At 44.6% G+C, this 22,939-nt stretch overlaps 1 protein-coding gene across 1 annotated transcript in view; it reads right to left on the bottom strand.

The window, feature by feature from the left end:
• The window catches only part of bmal1a (basic helix-loop-helix ARNT like 1a), a 40,249-nt gene that overhangs the window by 11,661 nt on the left and 5,649 nt on the right, over positions 1 to 22,939 (bottom strand). The window contains exons 2-15 of the mRNA XM_060928428.1: positions 13,314 to 13,346; positions 12,836 to 12,983; positions 12,212 to 12,232; positions 12,051 to 12,089; positions 11,936 to 11,968; positions 11,639 to 11,796; positions 11,457 to 11,536; positions 11,285 to 11,377; positions 11,088 to 11,205; positions 10,116 to 10,265; positions 9,045 to 9,291; positions 5,286 to 5,392; positions 5,060 to 5,210; positions 236 to 324 (exon numbers count right to left, since the gene is read on the bottom strand). Coding sequence (XP_060784411.1) covers positions 236 to 324; positions 5,060 to 5,210; positions 5,286 to 5,392; positions 9,045 to 9,291; positions 10,116 to 10,265; positions 11,088 to 11,205; positions 11,285 to 11,377; positions 11,457 to 11,536; positions 11,639 to 11,796; positions 11,936 to 11,968; positions 12,051 to 12,089; positions 12,212 to 12,232; positions 12,836 to 12,983; positions 13,314 to 13,346 — 1,467 coding nt within the window. The remainder of the gene's footprint in view (positions 1 to 235; positions 325 to 5,059; positions 5,211 to 5,285; positions 5,393 to 9,044; positions 9,292 to 10,115; positions 10,266 to 11,087; positions 11,206 to 11,284; positions 11,378 to 11,456; positions 11,537 to 11,638; positions 11,797 to 11,935; positions 11,969 to 12,050; positions 12,090 to 12,211; positions 12,233 to 12,835; positions 12,984 to 13,313; positions 13,347 to 22,939) is intronic.

Genomic DNA, 22,939 nt, shown 5'->3' with positions numbered 1-22,939 from the left:
TCACCCACATCATCTCTCTTCCTGTTGTGTAAGAGCTGCAACATTCATTTCTTGCACTTTATGGACTTCACTGTTACGTGTGTGTGTGTGTGTGTGTGTGTGTGTGTCCCCCCTAGTGGGAACAAAATGTCAGTTCAGTTTTATCCGCTTGCTATTCTGAGGACAGTTTCGCATTATAGCGTCAAAATTTGTACAAGAAGAAACTCTGAGTTAAAGCTGGTGTGAGGGATCTGACCGTCTCCAGACGTCAGCACGCTGTCCATGCTCTGAGGCGAGGAAGCGGATTGAGGGTAGTTGGCCTCCGTTCCTTCCAGCACGCTGCCTCTGCAAAAGATGCATTTATAAAAAAAGTTTACACACTATTCCATACCCTTCATATACTCACTCACTCGCCCGCCCGCCCACTCTGTGGTTTCGTTTATTCTGATATGATAATATTCTGTGATATTTCACATTTAGAGTTATAATCAGGAGTATAATAATTGGATTGTCAAAATGAACACGCAACATTTGGTTAATATTTTCCTCCTGTCCTCACGTACACGGCTTGTCCTGCACAGGACACTGAAACTTCAGACGCCCTCAGATAGACGCGTGTGTAATACGTGTGCGATATCTGATCACTCCATCTGTGACTTTCCCACCGGTCGGCTTTGTACAGTAAACCGAATCAGGAACGAGTGTTTGTTTTCCTGTTTCATTATTCCATCAGTCTCTTACATTGGTTACATTATATCTGCTGAGAGAGAGAAAACATACCTAAGAGGGGGAGACAGAGAGAGAGAGAGAGAGAGAGAGAGAGAGAGAGACACACACAAATTGACTGGCTATGTAATGGGAATTTGGGGGGGGGAGGAGCATGATGGAGAGACAGAAAGCTGTGGAGACAAAGCGAGTGTACACCTGAGAGGGCGCACGCACGCACACACACCCTGAGAGAGAGAGAGAGAGAGAGAAATGTGTGACGGGGACAGACAGAGAGAAAAAAAAATGTGTGACGGGGACAGACAGAGAGAGAAAAATAATGTGTGACGGGGACAGACAGAGAGAGAAAAATGTGTGACGGGGACAGACAGAGAGAGAAAAATGTGTGACGGGGACAGACAGAGAGAAAAATGTGTGACGGGGACAGACAGAGAGAAAAATGTGTGACGGGGACAGACAGAGAGAAAAATGTGTGACGGGGACAGACAGAGAGAAAAATGTGTGACGGGGACAGACAGAGAGAAAAATGTGTGACGGGGACAGACAGAGAGAAAAATGTGTGACGGGGACAGACAGAGAGAAAAATGTGTGACGGGGACAGACAGAGAGAAAAATGTGTGACGGGGACAGACAGAGAGAAAAATGTGTGACGGGGACAGACAGAGAGAAAAATGTGTGACGGGGACAGACAGAGAGAGAAACACACACAAATTGACTGGCTATGTAATGGGAATTTGGGGGGGGGCATGATGGAGAGACAGAAAGCTGTGGAGACAAAGTGTGTGTACACCCGAGAGGGCGCGCACACACCCTGAGTGAGAGAGAAAAATGCGTGACGGGGACAGAGAGAGAGAGAAAAAAAAAAAGTGTGACGGGGACAGAGAGAGAAAAAAAAAAAAAAAAAAGTGTGACGGGGACAGACAGAGAGAAAAAAAAAAAAAAAAAAGTGTGACGGGGACAGACAGAGAGAAAAAAAAAAAAAAAGTGTGACGGGGACACAGAGAAAAAAAAAAAAAAAAGTGTGACGGGGACAGACAGAGAGAGAAAAAAAAAAAAAAAAAGTGTGACGGGGACAGACAGAGAGAAAAAAAAAAAAAAAAGTGTGACGGGGACAGACAGAGAGAAAAAAAAAAAAAAGTGTGACGGGGACAGACAGAGAGAAAAAAAAAAAAAAAAGTGTGACGGGGACAGACAGAGAAAAAAAAAAAAAAGTGTGACGGGGACAGACAGAGAGAGAAAAATAATGTGTGACGGGGACAGACAGAGAGAGAAAAATAATGTGTGACGGGGACAGACAGAGAGAGAAAAATAATGTGTGACGGGGACAGACAGAGAGAGAAAAATAATGTGTGACGGGGACAGACAGAGAGAGAAAAATAATGTGTGACGGGGACAGACAGAGAGAGAAAAATAATGTGTGACGGGGACAGACAGAGAGAGAAAAATAATGTGTGACGGGGACAGACAGAGAGAGAAAAATAATGTGTGACGGGGACAGACAGAGAGAGAAAAATAATGTGTGACGGGGACAGACAGAGAGAGAAAAATAATGTGTGACGGGGACAGACAGAGAGAGAAAAATAATGTGTGACGGGGACAGACAGAGAGAGAAAAATAATGTGTGACGGGGACAGACAGAGAGAGAAAAATAATGTGTGACGGGGACAGACAGAGAGAGAAAAATAATGTGTGACGGGGACAGACAGAGAGAGAAAAATAATGTGTGACGGGGACAGACAGAGAGAGAAAAATAATGTGTGACGGGGACAGACAGAGAGAGAAAAATAATGTGTGACGGGGACAGACAGAGAGAGAAAAATAATGTGTGACGGGGACAGACAGAGAGAGAAAAATAATGTGTGACGGGGACAGACAGAGAGAGAAAAATAATGTGTGACGGGGACAGACAGAGAGAGAAAAATAATGTGTGACGGGGACAGACAGAGAGAGAAAAATAATGTGTGACGGGGACAGACAGAGAGAGAAAAATAATGTGTGACGGGGACAGACAGAGAGAGAAAAATAATGTGTGACGGGGACAGACAGAGAGAGAAAAATAATGTGTGACGGGGACAGACAGAGAGAGAAAAATAATGTGTGACGGGGACAGACAGAGAGAGAAAAATAATGTGTGACGGGGACAGACAGAGAGAGAAAAATAATGTGTGACGGGGACAGACAGAGAGAGAAAAATAATGTGTGACGGGGACAGACAGAGAGAGAAAAATAATGTGTGACGGGGACAGACAGAGAGAGAAAAATGTGTGACGGGGACAGACAGAGAGAGAAAAATAATGTGTGACGGGGACAGACAGAGAGAGAAAAATAATGTGTGACGGGGACAGACAGAGAGAGAAAAATAATGTGTGACGGGGACAGACAGAGAGAGAAAAATAATGTGTGACGGGGACAGACAGAGAGAGAAAAATAATGTGTGACGGGGACAGACAGAGAGAGAAAAATGTGTGACGGGGACAGACAGAGAGAGAAAAATGTGTGACGGGGACAGACAGAGAGAAAAATGTGTGACGGGGACAGACAGAGAGAAAAATGTGTGACGGGGACAGACAGAGAGAAAAATGTGTGACGGGGACAGACAGAGAGAAAAATGTGTGACGGGGACAGACAGAGAGAAAAATGTGTGACGGGGACAGACAGAGAGAAAAATGTGTGACGGGGACAGACAGAGAGAAAAATGTGTGACGGGGACAGACAGAGAGAAAAATGTGTGACGGGGACAGACAGAGAGAAAAATGTGTGACGGGGACAGACAGAGAGAAAAATGTGTGACGGGGACAGACAGAGAGAAAAATGTGTGACGGGGACAGACAGAGAGAAAAATGTGTGACGGGGACAGACAGAGAAAAATGTGTGACGGGGACAGACAGAGAGAAAAATGTGTGACGGGGACAGACAGAGAGAAAAATGTGTGACGGGGACAGACAGAGAGAAAAATGTGTGACGGGGACAGACAGAGAGAAAAATGTGTGACGGGGACAGACAGAGAGAAAAATGTGTGACGGGGACAGACAGAGAGAAAAATGTGTGACGGGGACAGACAGAGAGAAAAATGTGTGACGGGGACAGACAGAGAGAAAAATGTGTGACGGGGACAGACAGAGAGAGAAAAATAATGTGTGACGGGGACAGACAGAGAGAGAAAAATAATGTGTGACGGGGACAGACAGAGAGAGAAAAATAATGTGTGACGGGGACAGACAGAGAGAGAAAAATAATGTGTGACGGGGACAGACAGAGAGAGAAAAATAATGTGTGACGGGGACAGACAGAGAGAAAAATGTGTGACGGGGACAGACAGAGAGAAAAATGTGTGACGGGGACAGACAGAGAGAAAAATGTGTGACGGGGACAGACAGAGAGAAAAATGTGTGACGGGGACAGACAGAGAGAAAAATGTGTGACGGGGACAGACAGAGAGAAAAATGTGTGACGGGGACAGACAGAGAGAAAAATGTGTGACGGGGACAGACAGAGAGAAAAATGTGTGACGGGGACAGACAGAGAGAAAAATGTGTGACGGGGACAGACAGAGAGAGAAACACACACAAATTGACTGGCTATGTAATGGGAATTTGGGGGGGGGCATGATGGAGAGACAAAGCTGTGGAGATAAAGTGTGTGTACACCTGAGAGGGCGCGCACACACCCTGAGTGAGAGAGAAAAATGCGTGACGGGGACAGAGAGAGAGAAAAATGTGTGACGGGGACAGAGAGAGAAAAATGTGTGACGGGGACAGAGAGAGAGAGAGAGAGAGAGAAGCTCAGTAACATCACCAATCGTCTCATTTTTATGTTCCGTCAGCTTTGTTTTTGTCTATTGAAATATCAGTGAGCTCAGAAACAAAAGCTCTCGGAGCGGATTTGCGGTCAGGTGTATTTTTGTTAGTAAACTCGTGTTAAATGTGTTCGGTGTGGTTCAGAGCAGGTCTCTACAGACTGAGGGACATCTCTGGACGTTTCATGGAACGATGGAAAAACCAAGAGACTGGTATTGAAGTGGATCGTCTGCGATATACAGGAGGAAGGAATGAGAGAGGAAGCTGGTCGAAGCTGCTCATCATCATATACAGTGTTAAAGTGTTCAGAGCAGTGATTCGATAGGGTTTATAAACACCGCCGTCACAGCTGATTGAGCTCATCCACTCCTCACACCCTCACGTTCACGTCAGCGCCGTGAGAATAAACCCCCACCCAAATCACACAGACGTACAGGCCAGAGGGGCGTCATTACATCGCAGCCCATCGGTTTCTAAACACCTCCGATGTGAGGTTTAAAGAAAGCACATCTGATAAACAGCTGAAGTTACGAGAAAAGCAGGATGAAGGATCTTACGAGACCACGGTGTTGGTGGAGACGATGTACTCCACCTCTTTGGTCCAGGGGTTCATGAAACTGAACCAGCGGCTTCTCAGAGTGATGAAGGAGCCGTCTTTGATCTTAAACTTGTAACAGTTGGTGCTGATCTTTTCTCTCATCTGCAGAACTGAGAACAAGTCAGAGTTACACCACGTGCTCTTAGAGCCCAAAGCGAGAACGTGTCAAGTGACGTAAATTAAACCTTGTCTGTGGCATTCGATGAGATGTCCGATGTCGTCCTGATGGAAATACTCGTAGAAGGACGTTCCCAGAAGCTCCTGAGGTAAATATGCGAGAATGGCCGTCGCTCTGAAAGGAAACAAACAAATATCGGTATAGTATTTAATGCCTACGAATCAACAATCTGACAGTCCATTAAAAATAACTCATGAAACCTTCAGCTTTTAGAAACATTACGAAATTAAAACGAAAACTCCACCCAAACAATCTGCATACTCATCTTAATATTGACTCCTGATCTTTAAACACCGATCTATTCTTTTCATCGACATGTTGGTCGACGGTTTCTGACATTACCCACAATGCCGTTCGGCTACCTGTTGATAAGGGCTAAATCCCACTGCACCGCCATTTCATCTCTACCTAAAGAAAGTGATGCAGCGATGCTTTAATCCTTTAGTCCAATACCAGCGTCGTCATCATCGCGCTCATCATTTCATAGATCGCCATCTAATCGAGACGCGTCTCTGCTGTAACTCGGCTGCATTGCATCCTGGGACTCCAAGTCAAGCATTTGCACGGAGGTCTCGCTGGGAAAATGGCGAGGAGAGAAAGCAGCTCTTGCTCTTTTGTTTTTTTAGAGCCAGCAGTGAGATCTGACATCTCAAGAACATCCTCCTGTGATGTTTGTTTGAGAGGAACTTCTAACATCTTTAACCCTCTGGGCTCTGAGGGTATTTTCTGGCACTCTAATGATTTTGTCGTCAATTTCAACAAATCTAAGCAGTATTTTCAAAGGTCATACGACTTTTGTCTTCAGCACAAGTTCAGCTACAATAATATCTCTGTCGTCTGGACGTCCTGATTGTACTTTAAAAAAAAATACCAGATAAATGAAGATGTTGTAAAAGCAGTTTTAGAACTGTGTTGGAATGTGTGTCAAAACATGACCTGACCCATTGTGACAAACCGTTTTGATCACTTGAGTCGATTCTGTTCATTCTGAGGAATGGATCGAGCACAAAAACTTACATCTGCTCCATTGAGTTGGAGAATTAACTGGCCATCAAAACGTTTATGTCCTATTGTTTTGGGATAAAGGGTTGGCAGTGGGAGGGGTATTCAATGAGAAGAGTAAAAATTTCCATTCCATTCAATGAGAAGAGTGAAACCCCCTCTCACTGCCAACTCTTAATCCCATCAGGTCAAGTCCTAATGGGCGAGGTCATGTTTTTTCACACATTCCAACACCGTTCTAAAACTGCTTTTTATAACACCTTCATTTATCTGGTATTTGACTCAATGCAGTGTGTCTTGAAATTAACTCTTGTACTATTTTACTCCGTTCAGAGCCACAGCCAACTCTGTTCCACAATTACTCTAATTTTGCTCCAATTCCAAATTTTACTCTCTAAACTCAAAATAGAGCAAAATTAACTATTTTTGAGGAAAATGCTTTTGACTCTGGAAAAACTGCTCAGTCATTTTTCCTGTGTCTGCACTACAGCGCACGCATATCAACCGATCTGCTCATCAGAAATAGAAGAAATATTTACACTTACTCGAGTTTATCTTTGGCTGGATCGATTCAAATTAAAAAAGAAATTTATTTAATTAAAAAAAAAAAAAAAAAGGTGTGTGTGTGTGTGGGGGGGGGGGGGGGGGGTGCTGCTCATCAATGTCTCAGTTCTCAAGATGGAATTGATTCGTTGTCCTGAATCGTAAAATGAATTGAATCGCGGTCCTGAATCATCCAAAGCACATAAGAACCGCGTGCCATCTCGCAACAAGTTTTACCTCCAAACAGGGAGCCGAAACTACGTCTGACAGATTTTATCCTGTTTACGGTGGGCGTTCCCACCACGAAAGAGAGAAACCAATCGAAACTGAAAGAGTGAAGGTGATCATCATGCCATTATCATGTGAATAATCTTTTATGAATGTGTAAGTGCGCGCTCAGCGCTCCGACTCCGGTGTGACTGAGGAAGGTGACAAGTTTTAAGTTTCATCCAATTTAGGCAATTTGAAAACTATAATATTTCTCAGTGGGCACATAGGAAAAGCGTAAAATATAAAAAAAAGTTTGCCAATATGTTTATCATGCTTGTATGATAAACTCAGATATTTATCTAAAATACATGACCTACTCATTCTAAACCTGTCCAGCTTCGCCAGCGAAGCTCTCGACCCCAGAGGGTTAACATGGTTCAGGTTCTCTTTAAATGGATCCATCAGTGAGAAAGTGATAAAGTGTATGTAACGCCCCTAAACCACAATTTTTTCCTTGTACAAAGCAACAATCATTATGTTGATTGACTGTTTTCGAACCATAGCTGATCCAAAAGGCCATAAATTAATGGAAAAATTAATAAGATTAGCCGATTTTCACGGAATCTGCCAAGCGTGGACCGGAAGATCCTGAAAGGGTGCGCGACATCACACGTGTAACAATCCAGGTATCAGTTTCGTTCCCGTGTGCAGCAGTGGTTAGAGCAGTCTCGATATGGAATCACGTTTTGGAGAGAATTCTGATAGCGATTGGGATTCTTATATGTCGGATGAAGGGGCAGATGATAAAATCAAGTATCGTCTGGAGTAAATGGTTCTCTTTTCGAGTCCCCAAGACGAGAAACAGATCCCAGTTCACGACAGTCCCACTCAGCGCCGATAGCGCACCACCAGCCAGAGAGAATTGGAAACACAGACTGGTTTGTGGATTTTTATTCTAATCTGGCTGCTGTACAATACAGGGAAGATATTTACCTCAGTAAATGCAGAAATATAATCTTTAAAGCGTACACTTATTCATCGTGTCAGGGGATCGGTAGGAGACGGATGTAAGTGCAGAAGTAGCCTACATTTATTAATAAAAAGTGACAAAACAGACAAACGAGAAACAAGAAACGGGTCGGGCGAAGTACAGAGCATCACAGGCACAGACCAAAAACGGAAACTAGGCACAGGGATCGGAAAACCAGGAGATCAGCACGGAGAAAAAAAGGCTCGGAAGAACGTACAAACGTCACGTAATACTTCACACCATGTGTGCGCGCGCACGGACACCATCCTTTTATAGGCACACTGATGCATCTTAATCACGCACAGGTGTGCATAATTAACATCGCACGTGTGAGCGCCCACGCAGTCTAGCACACGCCCGGGAGTCCTTCTGGTGCACACGCCAAAGCGCGCAAGACGTAAAATCAGTGGGTTTCGTTTTGCTCCAGTAATTCTCTGGTCGTGACCGTCTTGATTTGTGTAGATGCAGTGGCATGGTACAACAGCTGGAATATTTAATTAGATTTGTATAAATCATGTACATGTACTAATACATATAATTATAATGTTATAATAGATAGAAATGATCAGTTCATGAATTTCTGAGAAATGACACTAATGTAGATGGATTTGAACATCCGAACACAACTCAGCGCTTTATTTCACATCGTTATTTTTGTAAGATTCCAACAATACCCAATCTCGTTGAGTAAACAAACACGGAGTCAGACGAACTGAAACGACCCAGATAACCGGGGTTCCGCGTGTGATGTCATGCGAGATTCGACCGAGGCAAGGCACCTTTTTCCGGGATCCGGACGCCGCGATTTATCTATAGTTTTGTGCTTGATGATAATTTATTTTCCCCCCTGCTTTATTAATTCATTTTAAAGCATTACATTCACTTAAATGTAGCTGAGGCTAAACCCTAAATAAAGTCTCGGATGTCTTATAACCTGATCTAATTAAATGAATTTATACAGTGATGAGGTCTGACGCTCACCTCTGGTCGACGAAGACAAACTTGCCGTCGATGGCGTGGCGGGAGACGTACTCGGTGGGTTTGACGCGGATGTCTCCGTTCGCCGGCTGAGGGACGATGTGGGGGTGCAGACGGCCGATGGCCACTAGGCAGCTCAGGTTGCAGCCCTCGTTATCAGGCTCGTTGTCCTCGTCCAGGCCCATCTTGGTAGGAGGCCAGCTCTTCAGGTAACCCGTGCTGTGGATGGTGCAGAAGCTCTTCCGGTCTGCTGTTAGGAGAAATCACAGTTCAATAAAATCGATGTTAGATTTATAGAAACGCTGGAAGAATGTAAACTGATTTCTCTAACAGGAAGCTACTGTATGTCCTTGGGTTATATTAAAATAAATTAAATAAAACAGGAGGATCTCCAAACACTGGAGCGTTGCTAACAGCTGATTATTATATAATTGCATTTTTTTTTTTTTAAACCCAGTTTAGTTATTTCCAGTTCAGTCCCATCAGCTACCAATCTGAGGGCATTAAACATAGTCTCTGAACACAAGGTCTTTTCACACTGCTGCTCATGTTACGTCTAAAGCCTCGGTCACAACCGGCTGTACGTGCTCCTACAGCCGGTCTACGTGCAAAAAACACACGGAGGGCGCGCGTGTGACGTTCTGATTTTCGAGCCGCAGAGGTCCTTTGTCATGTCAAACAAACTCTACGGGCGCTTGCGTTTTTTTTCAGGTTGCAAGACAAACTTACGGCCAACGTGCGTCTTTCTCCACGAAAAAAAAAAAAGCAGCGATTTGGGAAACGCCAAAAAAATCGTATATCCGGCTGTGACCTAGGCTTAAGTGAGAGAAATCACGTGTGAACAACAAATATTTCAGTCCGCCGAAGACACCAGTGAAACTTCCAGTTCACAGCCACAGATATCCTGAGATGGTCTTCACTGCAGAACCAAAAGGTCCAGGGGGTGGAGCCAGACCTGATCCAATTCCTCCGAAGAACGAACACACTTCTCCAGCCTGAAACACCCCCCATCCACCCCCCGGACTTTGAGTTTAAAAAGCAAAAAAAAAACACACGAACACTCAGAACAGCTACCTTTCTTCTTGGAGCAGGTGGAGGGAAAGTCTTTGTCCTCCATTTTGACAGACGGCCGGTTGCACTTCATCCTACAGAAGAAGGAGCGACGAGCCCCCGAGCAGAGCCTGGAGGGACTGGGAGTAATGTCCGTCTTTACAGGCAAACCAGCTGGGGTATATGAGAGGAGAGAGAGAAAGAAAGCGAGAGAGAGGGAGAGAATGAATGTGTGCGTTAGAGAGGGAAAGAGAGAAACACAGTATAGTGTGTGTGAGAGCAAGAGAGTCAGACAGACAGACAGGAAACATGGGGGAGAGACAAAGAGGGTGATGGATGGACAGACAGACGGAGTGGAGTGTGTGCACGCGAGAGAGACACACACACGAGACAGATAGAATAGAGAATATGAGAGAAAAAAAAACACGTGTGCAAGAGAGAGAGAGAGAGAGAGAGAGAGAGAGAGAGAGAGAGAGAGAGAATGTGTGTTCGAGAGGGAGAGAAAAAGAGACAGACACACACCATAGTGTGTGTGAGAGCAAGAGAGTCAGACAGATAGGAAACGTGAGGGAGAGACAAAGAGGGTGATGGATGGACAGACAGAGAGACACATAAGTGAGACAAAGAATAGAGAATGTGAGAGAAAAACCACACACACACACGTGTGAGAGAGAACGTGTGTTCAAGAGGGAGAAAAAAAGACACACGAGAAAGAGAGACAGACAGACACACAGTAGTGTGTGTGTGAGAGCAAGAGAGTCAGACAGAGATGGAGAGAGAGAAAGAATGAGAATGTGAGTGATGGACAGACAGGGACACACAGTATAGTGTGTGAGAGATACACAAAAAGAGAACAAGAGAGACAGATAGATAGAATAGGGAATGTGAGAGCAAATGAGAGAGAGACACGTGAGAGAAGCACATACAGAGAAAGAGACACACACACACACGGCGGGGGGGGGGGTGAACAGAGCTGACGGACGTTTAAAATCATACTTTTGGCATCGATCAGTCGTTCCCTTGGTGCCGTATCGGAGGACGAGAGCTGCTCTTTCACTTTGGCGATGTCCTTTGGATGCAGGTAGTCGAACAGGCTCTGACCAATCAGATCGTTCTGCAAAAACAAAGCGGTGAGAGACTCAGTTGTGTGACAGCAGGTTAAAATTTAAGTGCTGAAGAGATCCCAGTCGTACCTGGCTGTAGTTGAGAATTTTGTATACAGACTCCGAGACAAACAGGATTTTACCGCGATCACATCCTACAACGAACAGGAAGCCATCGGCGGCCTGCGGAGGACAAAACTCACAACTCAATTATTATTATTATTATTATTATCATAAAGATTTTGTAGGGAATTAAACCTACTCTCAGTATCAGATGCTTGAGTTCGTCGTCGGATAAAAACGCTGGCTTGTAGTTTGCTTCCGTGTACGGGTTTGTAGCTCCTGAGAGGTGAAAGATTCTTCGGGTTAGCGTGAATGGAGATGTTCAGCGCGTGCACACACACACACAGAGGTGTAACATGGACAGAAAGCGGCCGTTATTACCTCGTAACGTCTTCATGTGTTGCACAGCCATGCGCAGGACCGTCAGCTTGTCCAGCTTGCGAGACATGGCGTTGCACGTCGGCACTAACGACGCCAGTTCATCTATAAAACTGTTCATCTTATCCCTGCGCCTCTTCTCGATCTGACTGTGGGCTTCCCTGGAACAGAGCATCGCTTTTTTCAAACTGAAGCTGACGCTAAAACCAAGTATGAGGATTAAAAACCTTGAGAGCACGCCTACAGCGCTGTCACAGGTTTGATTTATTTTTAAAATTATGCTAAAAAGTGTTTTGTTACCTGGCGTTTTTTATCCGGCCCTGCTGGTCGTCTCTGAAATCAGAGCAACGTTTTTCACGTGAGCTTATTTTATTTGAATTTTTACTATTCAACTGGAGAATGGTTTACAACTCACCTTCCTAATTGTTTATCCTTATCCGTGTCCATACCATCACTGAGGATTAAAAAACACAAAAATTTGATTCGATAATCTGTGAAGGTATCAAAAAGTCTAAAAAATAAATAAATAAAAGTACACCATTTAAAAATAACAAACAAAGACATGATTATACGTACTCGAAAGGAAATCCATCGAGTCTGGAAAAAAGACCAAAAAGAATCAGGTAATGAAAATAACGTAACGGAATAGAATGGAAATATTACCGACACTGATACGTAGCTAACGCTTTGTTAATAATCTGACTGATTAAAGCAGAACAATCGGAAATAAAAACAGGACTCTCATAGGGAAGCACTATCTACCCTCTTCTGCATACATCAGCTCACAGACACCTGTGATTGGCTTATGTAGACGGAGATTGACAAGAGAGAAAGTGTATGCCCCACCTACTCCGAAAGCAAGTATGGGGGGGGCACCAACCAACCAACCACACATCCCTCTACTACATTTTCTGTAATCATTTTTTTATAAATCAGGTACGTTAGCTAGCTAATTACTAGCTGTGTGAGAGAACATTAGCTACGTAGCTTTAGCGTAGTGCAATTCTATGAGTTACTAATAAAACAGTGATGAACATCTACAATAGTTAAAAGCATGATAATGAAGGACAAATTCTTCTCACTTTGAATGGAAGCAAGACAACGAAAAGCTAACGTTCTCCTCGTTACAATCTGAGAACTTTTTCACACGCTGCTTGGTTTGGAGTAATGTGTATACTGTACTGTACACCGTGCGCTCACTGGTAGTCTGTAGCGCTGCCCTTCCTCTTGCGTGTGTAGTCCATCCCGGGCGTCCCGACAGAACTACTGATCAACTCTGTGGAACTGGGGGACATGAAGTCGTTCATTGTGGAGGAAATGTCCATTCTTTGGTCCGCCATTAGATCATCTAGAGAGAGAGAGAGAGAGAGAGAGAGATTAAAGGTAACAGGCACGTTTTAGCTCCACCCTTTAATATATAAAGATGACCATCAGCGCTTGTTTCCATGGAGATAAACTAAAATTGAAGGCAACGTTTTCTTTTACACCCGATTCTCCATTTTAATGGAAGTTCTCGCAGAATGACAAGCTCTCAAACTGAGCTCACAGGATCCGACATTAGATTTTGTTCATCATCGGTGTATTAATAGAGCACTATAAAAAGTAAGAAAAATGCCTGCGTGGTGTTCAAGTGGCGTCAGAAATGAGATCATGGCTGCATCAAGCTGAACACACTCACCACGTGAAGTCCGACGCTGGGGTTCCAAGTGTCCTGGAATCAGAAAGAAAAAATATTCAAGTTTAGGACTTTAACACAGTAAAGCCAGACAAATTTCAAAATCTTAAAAAAGAAACACCACCCGTCAATTCACACGTTCTTTATAGAGATGATATTCATCCAGCAATTCACCCATCTATCTGCTCAGCCACCTTTCCATCTCTTCCTCCAACTATCTATACATAAGCCAATTTACCCCCCATCCATTTACCCCATCCATCCATCCACCCACCCACATCTATTTACCCCATCCATCCACCAATCTACCCACCCACATCCATTTATCCATCTATTTATTGATCCAAACATCTACCATTCTGCCATCTATTCATCAGCCTGCCTGTCATCCTTCCATTTACCACTCAGTCCATCTATTCATCCACCAACCAATCTACCATTCCACCAATCTATTCATCAACCCACCTGTCTACCCATCCATTTAACTACCCACTCTTCTATTTACCCATCCAGCAATCTACCCATACACCCACCACCCACTCCATCTATTTATTGATCCAAACATCTACCATTCCACCAATCCATCCATCTACTTGACTATCCACCCTTCTATTTACCCACCCACCAAACTATCTACCACCCAAATCCATCTATTGATCCAAACATCTACCATTCCACCATCTATTCATCAACCCACCTGTCCATCCACCTACTTAACCATCCACTCCTCAATCTACCAATCCATCTGTCTTATCTACCCACTCGTTTCCCATTTATATGTCCACCCACCCATCTATCGAACAATATCTTTCAAAACAGCCATTTGTTTTCCATCTACACTCACTGGCCACTTTATAAGGAACACCCATACGTACATCCACCTGCTGCGTTATTTTATGCAGTTCTCTAAATCAGCCGATCCTTCGACAGCAGCACGAGTCATCAAATAATGCAGATACAAAATCAAGAGCTTCAGTTCAATGTTCAAACATCAGAATGGGAAAAATTGAGATCTCAATCTGTGTGTAACTTTCTTTCACTGTGATATGGGTGTTGGTTTGAGCCAGATGAGTATGAGGTTTGAGTATTTCAGAACCTGCTGATCTCCTTCCTGGGGTTTTACACACACGTCTCTAGAGTTTGCACAGAATGGTGTGAATGGAGCTTTTTTGCCAGGAAGGATATACTGTAGTAACTCAAATCACTCTTTACAACCGTGGTGAGCAGAAAAGCATCTCAGCACACAACAGAAAACAGAAGAACACATTGGGTTCCACTCCTGCAACCAAGAACAGGGATCTTAGAATCAACAGGTGCCTATTAAAGTGGCCGGGGAGTGTATATCTATCTCCCATTCCCCCCATCTGTTGACTCATCCCCCACACGTCTGAAACGACATTTTCGGCTCTAGATCGTGAGAAAATAGAGCAATGAACTAAACTGCAGCATCAGGTTTCATAACATATTTAACAGCAAACAGGTCGAACCTGCCTCTTCACTTATTTATTTTTTTTAAACAATAGTCTCATTGACTGAATTAGCGCCACCTGCTGTTGTCACTCCATAGCGAACTCCAATCTAGTACATGAACACAACAACCCGCTTTATTAATCTACACTGGAATAATTTCTGACACCGTGGTACAGTATAAATTCACACACACTGCTAAAATTTGCGATGTCCGGTTTGCTTCTCTCTTTAAAATGTGTTCCACCCACACGAGTGTAAACCACAAACACAAATCAAGACACATTCTTCCCACTCTATAGACCTGTCCCTGTTTTAGAAAACAACAAAACAAAACTCACATTCAGACTCTGCAGTGAGGTGTTGTGTATAAAAAATTAAAAAAAAAGCAAAGAAACATTGATAAAAGTATAGTTTTCTGAATAAACCACCTCTTCTCATAGGAGGATACAATAAATCGCTACATCGTAATAAATTGGGTCGCAATACAATTTTCAGAGTATCGCATAGGCTTAGCTAGCGAGCCGTGCAGCCGTGTTTTACACGGCCAATTCTCAAAAAACACGGCCATAAATCCCCAAACACGCCTATAAATTTTATACGCACCCGTGCTAACCAAAATTTTGTGAAATTTTGTTGTTTTGTGAAGTAATCCTGTGCACGTTTTGGTCGACGGTCAGCGGTTTCCAGCACGCATGCTTTCCATATATGGAAGTTAAATCGAGAAAAACAAGTTTACCGCCAAAAACATAGCGTGCTTATGAGTCAGACTTCGAAACGAGGCTTAAATGGAGGCAAAATGCTACGAGTTTTGAGAGTTCCGCCGGCAAAGCTCGGCAGGTTTAGAAGGAGTAGGTCATGGATTTAGATAAATATATCTTCGTGAGTTTTTTTTTTTAACCATACAAGCCTGATAAACATAGACAAACTTTACACTTTCCTACGTGCTCACTGAAAATGTAGGTTTTTAAATGACCTAAATTAAGTGAAACATAAAACTCATAACCTTCCTCAGTCACACCGGACTCGGCGCACTGAGAGCCCACTTCCACATTCATAAAAGACTGTTCCCATGGTAACAGCATGATAATCACCTTTACTCTTTCGGTTTCAACTGGTTTCTCTTTCACCAAGATTTACATCTTAAATAGTACTTTCATAAACTACCATGATTATTATTATTAATTGAATTTATATTGTTTAAGTATTTACATTTCAAATAACCAGTAACTTAATTTCACTTATTTTTAACTCCTGTTTATTGCACTTCTTAACAGGATCAAAATTATTCCTAACATTGTGATGGAACATTTGCGTTATGTAGATTTCATAAAATCAAAACGGTATACATCTCAGAATATTAATCTTCAGAGTCAGCTGAATATCATTTATTGTTATCTTTGCTGTATTTAGTAAAGATGCATTCTGTGTAATATGACTTGATTGCAGCAATTTGTATTTTGTCTTAAAGGGGAACTGAAGTCATTTTTAAACTTGCTTTATTTCTTAATTAACGTGTTATTCAATTACGTTTTCGGTTTTAGTAACCTTATATCGTGGCTCACCCCTCCTAGAACTGCCACCTTATTGTGGTGGAGGAGTTTGTGTGCTTGAATGATCCTAGGAGCTATGTTGTCGGGGGCATTACGCCCCTGTTAGGGCCTCCCAAGGCAGATAGGTCCTAGGTGACAGGCCAGACTAAACAGCAGTTCACCAAAACCCCTTATGGATAACAATCAAGGACCGTGATGTCGCCCGGTATGGCGCAGCCGGGGCCCCACCCTGGAGCCAGACCCAGGGTTGGGGCTCGTATGCGAGCGCTTTGTGGCCGGGCCTTTGCCCATGGGGCCCGGCCGGGCTCAGCCCGAAGCGGTGACGTGGGCCCGACCTCCTGTGGGTTCACCACCCACAGAGGTAGCCGTAGGGGGCTGGTGCAGTGTGGATTGGGCGGCAGTCAAAGGCAGGGGCCTTGATGACCTGATCCCCCGAACACAGCGGCTAGCTGTTGGGACATGGAATGTCACTTCGCTTGGGGGGGGGGGGGGGGGGGGGCCTGAGCTTGTGCGGGAGGTTGAGCAGTACCGGCTAGAGATAGTCGGGCTCACCTCCACGCACAGCTTGGGCTCCGGAACCCAGCTCCTCGAGAAGGGCTGGACTCTCCACTTCTCTGGAGTCGCCCATGGTGAACGGCAGCGGGCTGGTGTGGGCTTGCTTATAGCTCCCCAGCTCAGCCGCCATGTGTTAGAGTTTACCCCAGTGAACAAGAGGGTCACCTCTCTGCGCCTTAGGATCAGGGAGAGGGCTCTTGCCATTTGTGCCTACAGGCCGAATAGCAGTATAGAGTATCCGGCCTTCTTGGAGTCCCTGGGAGAGGTACTGAGAGGTGCTCAGACTGGGGACTCCATTGTTCTACTAGGGGACTTCAACGCTCACATGGGCGATGACAGTGACACCTGGAAGGGCGTGACTGGGAGGAACGGCCTCCCTGATCTGAACCCAAGTGGTGTTTTGTTATTGGACTTCTGTGCTAGTCACGGTTTGTCCATAACGAACACCATGTTCGAGCATAGGGGTGTCCATAAGTGCGCGTGGCACCAGGACACCTTAGGTTGGAGGTCGATGATCGACTTTGTCGTTTCATCTGATCTCCAGCCCTATGTCTTGGACACTCAGGTGAAGAGAGGGGCTGAGCTGTCAACTGATCACCACCTGGTGGTGAGTTGGATCCGCTGGCAGAGGAGGAAGCCGGACAGACCTGGCAGGCCCAAACGTATGGTGAGGGTCTGCTGGGAACGTCTGGCCGAGCACTCTGTCGGGGAGGTCTTTAACTCCCACCTCCGGGAGAGCTTCTCCCAGCTTCCGAGGGAGGCAGGGGGACATTGAGTCTGAGTGGACCATGTTCTCTGCCTCCATTGTCGACGCGGCTGTTCGGAGCTGTGGCCGCAAGGTCTCCGGTGCCTGTCGTGGTGGCAATCCCCGAACCCAGTGGAAGTAAGGGACGCCGTCAAGCTGAAGGAGTCCTATCGGGCCATGTTGGCCTCCGGGACTCCTGAGGCAGCTGATGGATATCGGCAGGCCAGGCGTGCCACAGCTCGGGAAGCAAAAACTCAGAACTGGGAGGAGTTCGGTGAGGCCATGGAGGAGGACTATCGGTCGGCCTCGAAGAAATTCTGGCAAACCGTCCGGCGCCTCAGGAGGGGGAAGCAGTACTCTGCCAACACTGTTTACAGTGCGGGTGGGGAACTGTTGACCTTGACTGGGGACATTGTCAGGCAGTGTAAGGAATACTTCGAGGATCTCCTCAATCCCACTGTCACGTCTTCCATTAAGGAAGCGGAGGCTGATGACTCAGAGGTGGATTCGTCCATTACCCAAGCCAAAGTCACTGAGGTGGTTAGCAAGCTCCTCGGTGGCAAGGCACCAGGGGTGGATGAGATCCGCCTCAAGTATCTCAAGTCTCTGGATGTTGTGGGGCTGTCTTGGCTGACACGCCTCTGCAACATCGCGTGGCAGTCGGGGACAGTGCCTCTGGAGTGGCAGACTGGGGTGGTGGTCCCTCTTTTTAAGAAAGGGAACCGGAGAATGTGCTCCAATTATAGGGGGGGAAAAAAAAAAAAAAAAAAAAATCACACTTCTCAGCCTCCCAAGGAAGGTTTACTCCAGGGTACTGGAGAGGAGAATTTGGCCAATAGTTGAACCTCGGATCCAGGAGGAACAATGCGGTTTTCGTCCTGGTCACGGAACACTGGCCCAGCTCTATACCCTTCATAGGGTGCTTGAGGGTTCATGGGAGTTTGCCCAACCAGTCCACATGTGCTTTGTGGATTTGGAGAAGGCATTCGACTGTGTCCCTCGTGGTATTCTGTGGGGGATGCTTCGGGAATATGGGGTTCGGGGCTCTTTGCTAAGGGCTGTCCGGTCCCTGTACGAACGGAGCAGGAGTCTGGTTCGCATTGCCGGCAGTAAGTCAGACCTGTTCCCAGTGCATGTTGGACTCTGGCAGGGCTGCCCTTTGTCACCGGTTCTGTTCATAATCTTCATGGACAGAATTTCTAGGCACAGCCAGGGGCCAGAAGGAATCCTGTTTGGGAACCACAGGATTTCATCTCTGCTTTTCGCAGATGATGTCGTCCTGTTGGCTTCTTCAAACCAGGACCTTCAGCATGCACTGGGGCGGTTTGCAGTCAAATGTGAAGCAGCTGGGATGAGAATCAGCACCGCCAAGTCAGAGGCCATGGTTCTCGACCAAAAAAGGGTGGCTTGCCCTCTCCAGGTTGGTGGAGAAGTCCTGCCTCAAGTGGAGGAGTTTAAGTATCTCAGGATCTTGTTCACGAGTGAGGGAAGGATAGAGCGCGAGATCGACAGGCAGATCGGTGCGGCCTCTGCAGTGATGCGGTCGCTTTACCGGTCCGTCGTGGTGAAGGAGCTGAGCCAAAAGGCGAAGCTCTCGATTTACCGGTCGATCTACGTTCCGACTCTCACCTATGGTCATGAGCTTTGGGTAATGACCGAAAGAACAAGATCGCGGATACAAGCGGCAGAAATGAGTTTCCTTTGCAGGGTGGCTGGGGACTCCCTTAGAGATAGGGTGAGAAGCAGAGTCACTCGGGAGGAGCTCGGAGTAGAGCCACTGCTCCTCCACATCAAGAGGAATCAGCTGAGGTGGCTCGGGCATCTCTTTCGGATGCCTCCTGGACACCTCCCTGGGGAGGTGTTCCAGGCATGTCCCCCTGGGAGGAGGCCCTGGGGAAGACCCAGGACACACTGGAGGGACTATGTCTCTCGGCTGGCCTGGGAGCGCCTCTGCGTTCTTCCCGAGGAGCTGGCCGAGGTGTCTGGGGAAAGGGAAGTTTGGGCTTCCATGCTCAGACTGCTGCCTCCGCGACCCAGATAAGCAGAAGACAACACAAGATACCGTGACTCATGTTAGCAACTAATTGCAATTAAATATTATACTTATCAGCCTATTCCAGGGGTGTCAAACTCATTTTGGTTCAGGGGCCACATACAGCCCATCTGATCTCAAGTGGGCCGGACCAGTAAAATAATTGCAAAATAACCTTTGTCGACTCAATCTTTAGCATTGTTTTTTCAGTAGGCTATGCTTTATGCTTCAGCCTACATAATCACAAGGGATCTAGATTATTACACATTTATTCACAGAGAGGCCAATGGATTTGAAATAAAATGCATTTCACTTTCATAAACTGAGAAAGAATAGCACTGCATTTTAAATAAACTTAAAAAAAAAAAATTGATGCACTTATTTATTGCCTCCCGAATGAATCAAAACTGAAAATTAGGGAAACCGGCAGGGGTTTTGTTTGTTTTTTAAAAAATAAATAAATTTTTATATATATATATATATATATATATATAAAAACACACTCCAGGGGCTTAGTCAGGATTGGGAAGGTGAGGAGAAGTTTTGAAAATTTCATAATTTATTTTTTTTAATTGTTTTTTTGGTGCAATCTGGTGACTTCTGGGGCTGCAATTGAGCCTTAAAACGAAATGAAAGAGGGCATAAATTTTAAGTGTGAATTATATTTTATTAGGCATTTAACACATTTTATTTACTAACTTAATATGTTATAACACAGTTTAAATTTAGTTTATTCATTAACCAGAACTTTACAAAATCACTGTAATTATCAAAATCTTCTACAGATTCCTGCAATAAAAGCAGAAACCTTAAATTATAATTTTTAGTGCATTTAAAGGAGAACTGAAGGCAACATTTTATCAAAATTCTATTTCTCATTTTATTAAATATCGGAATGCATGTTTGATCGCTATTCTGTCGCTGCTATAGCAAGTTATGAGTGTTTGAATTATGCTCTGTAATATCAGTCCGTATGTCAAAGCAACGGCCGTAAACGAGATTCGTTGAGACCTGTGCGAGACATCGTAGGACGGAAGTAAAACGTACAGTGGAAATCAAAGTGACCAACATCTGCCAACGTTGTCAAAAGATGCACGCGCCCTCTTTCGAATGCTGACGTATTCAAGCCGGAAGCTTTGTTTTTCCTGATTGCTATCAAAACAGTTTGAAAAAAGTAGGCAGTAATTGTCATTTAAACTCGTTTTTGTGCAATATTTCTTTTGGAAAACAGTTTTCAAAATGGCGGCACTGACACCTGGCTGACGCTTCACATTTCGAAGTCTCGCACAAGTCTCATGAATATCGCGCGGATAAGCAATGCCTGCCGTGGACCAAACGAACTAAATTCAACACAGCTAAAAACTGAATAGGCCAGGGGCGTCAAACATACGGCCCGCTAGATGGTTTAATCCGGCCCCAGACTTGTAGAGAAAAAATTTCTAAGGATGTCAAAAAAAAAAAAGTTAATCTCTAGCCCATTCCTGTGACAACTTATGAATTTTTAAAGAAATAACCGAAATGCTCAATTCAGCCGCTAGGGGCAGCCAAAAAAAAAAAGCAGCACTGACATAAGAGATCAGGAAATAAACGGCAGATTTTAGCAACGTGCCCAGATATGCTGTCTGACTCCATGAATGGCAGTCTTGCCTCACCACTATTAAGTTGCTATCAAAATTATCAAGAGTGATACGCCCATTACCAAAATGTCTTTGTCAAAAAGAAGAAAAGTTGACGTAGAGTGCAGAGTTTTCCAGGAAAAATGGACTGAGTATTATTTATTCACAGAGGTGAATACAAAACCAGTGTGCTTGGTGTGTAATCAACAGGTTGCAGTGTTCAAAGAATATAATATTCGGCACCTCTATGAGACTCGTCATAAAGAGAAATTTCACAATTTGTCTGGACAATTAAGAAAAGAGAAGATAAATGAATTGTTAGCTGGTCTGAAGAAACAGCAGTCTGCATTTACTCGCAGCCGTGAGGTCAGTGATGGAGCAGTGAAAGCTAGCTACCTTACTGAAAACGAGTTGGTGCAAGCATCCAAGCCATTTTCTGATGGTGAACTTGTGAAAAAATGCACGCTGAAGGCTGCAGAAGTCGTGTGCCCTGAAAAGCAATCTGCCTTTGCCAACGTTAGTGTGGGGAGTTGGTTCAGGTTGTCAGATGTAAAAATGTATTCACTCAACTGTATAAAAATAAACCAGTTGTTTGAGAGTGAAATGCATTTTATTTCAAATCCATTGGCCTCTCTGTGAATAAATGTGTAATAATCTAGATCCCTTGTGATCAGTGATTATGTAGGCTGAAGCATAAAGCATAGCCTACTGAAAAAACAATGCTAAAGATTAAGTCGACAAAGGTTATTTTGCAATTATTTTACTGGTCCGGCCCACTTGAGATCAGATGGGCTGTATGTGGCCCCTGAACCAAAGAGAGTCTGAAACTGAGTAATGTTAAGCGGTAAAAAGTGAACGAGAGAAACCAAGTGTTTAACACCAGTGCAACATTTTCAACATTGACGAAAAAAAAGTCAGCTTTCTTTACACTCGTTTTCACAGATCGAGACACGACAGTGATGTCGTGTCATTACTCATATCGCTGCGACACGAAGCTTCCGTGGCGTTAGAAGTGTCACGCTGTTCACTTCCACTTCAACAATAAGCAGCTCGATCTGAGAGGAATCGTGTCGTCGTGTAATGAAGATGTGAACGAGCAGGTTGAGTAGTTTTTCGTCATCAACACGTCCACATTCTTCACACAGATGCAGGTGTGTCTCTGACTCGAGTCCAAAACCCCACCTTATTATCCAAGTGTACTGCACAGAGGAGGAAATAATGGCAGTGCGACTGAGTTTTGATACAAACTCGGGGATTCGTACAAAAAAAAAAAAAAAAAAAAAAGGTCACTCGCAGGAACATTTACACAGGAAATGTTAATGAGAAAAACGTTCGTAGCCAACATTTCACTCGTCCTCACGACCTATAAGGAGACTCGCGAACATGAACCGGCTTCGAATCAGAGATTTTAAAGACGTGAATAAAAATCAGCGTCATACTTAATAACGTGAAACGCATCTCGTCGTAACAATATTTTCACGTTGTAACGTGATAAATGAACTCCTGTTTGAATCTGTGGTGTGAACGAGGTGTGTGCGGAGAATAAACTGGGTAATACGGCTCATTTACAGGAGACTCGAGTTAATCCGGTTCCGTTTCACGATTGGGTTGAGACACGGCGAGATTCTGCTGCTAGTGGATAACGCTGTAATAAGTCTGCG

The sequence above is a fragment of the Neoarius graeffei genome, chromosome 8, assembly GCF_027579695.1.
Source record: "Neoarius graeffei isolate fNeoGra1 chromosome 8, fNeoGra1.pri, whole genome shotgun sequence".
Lineage (NCBI taxonomy): Eukaryota > Metazoa > Chordata > Actinopteri > Siluriformes > Ariidae > Neoarius > Neoarius graeffei.
Note: the sequence above shows the minus strand (reverse complement) of the source record. Positions and strands in the feature narration are given on the sequence as shown.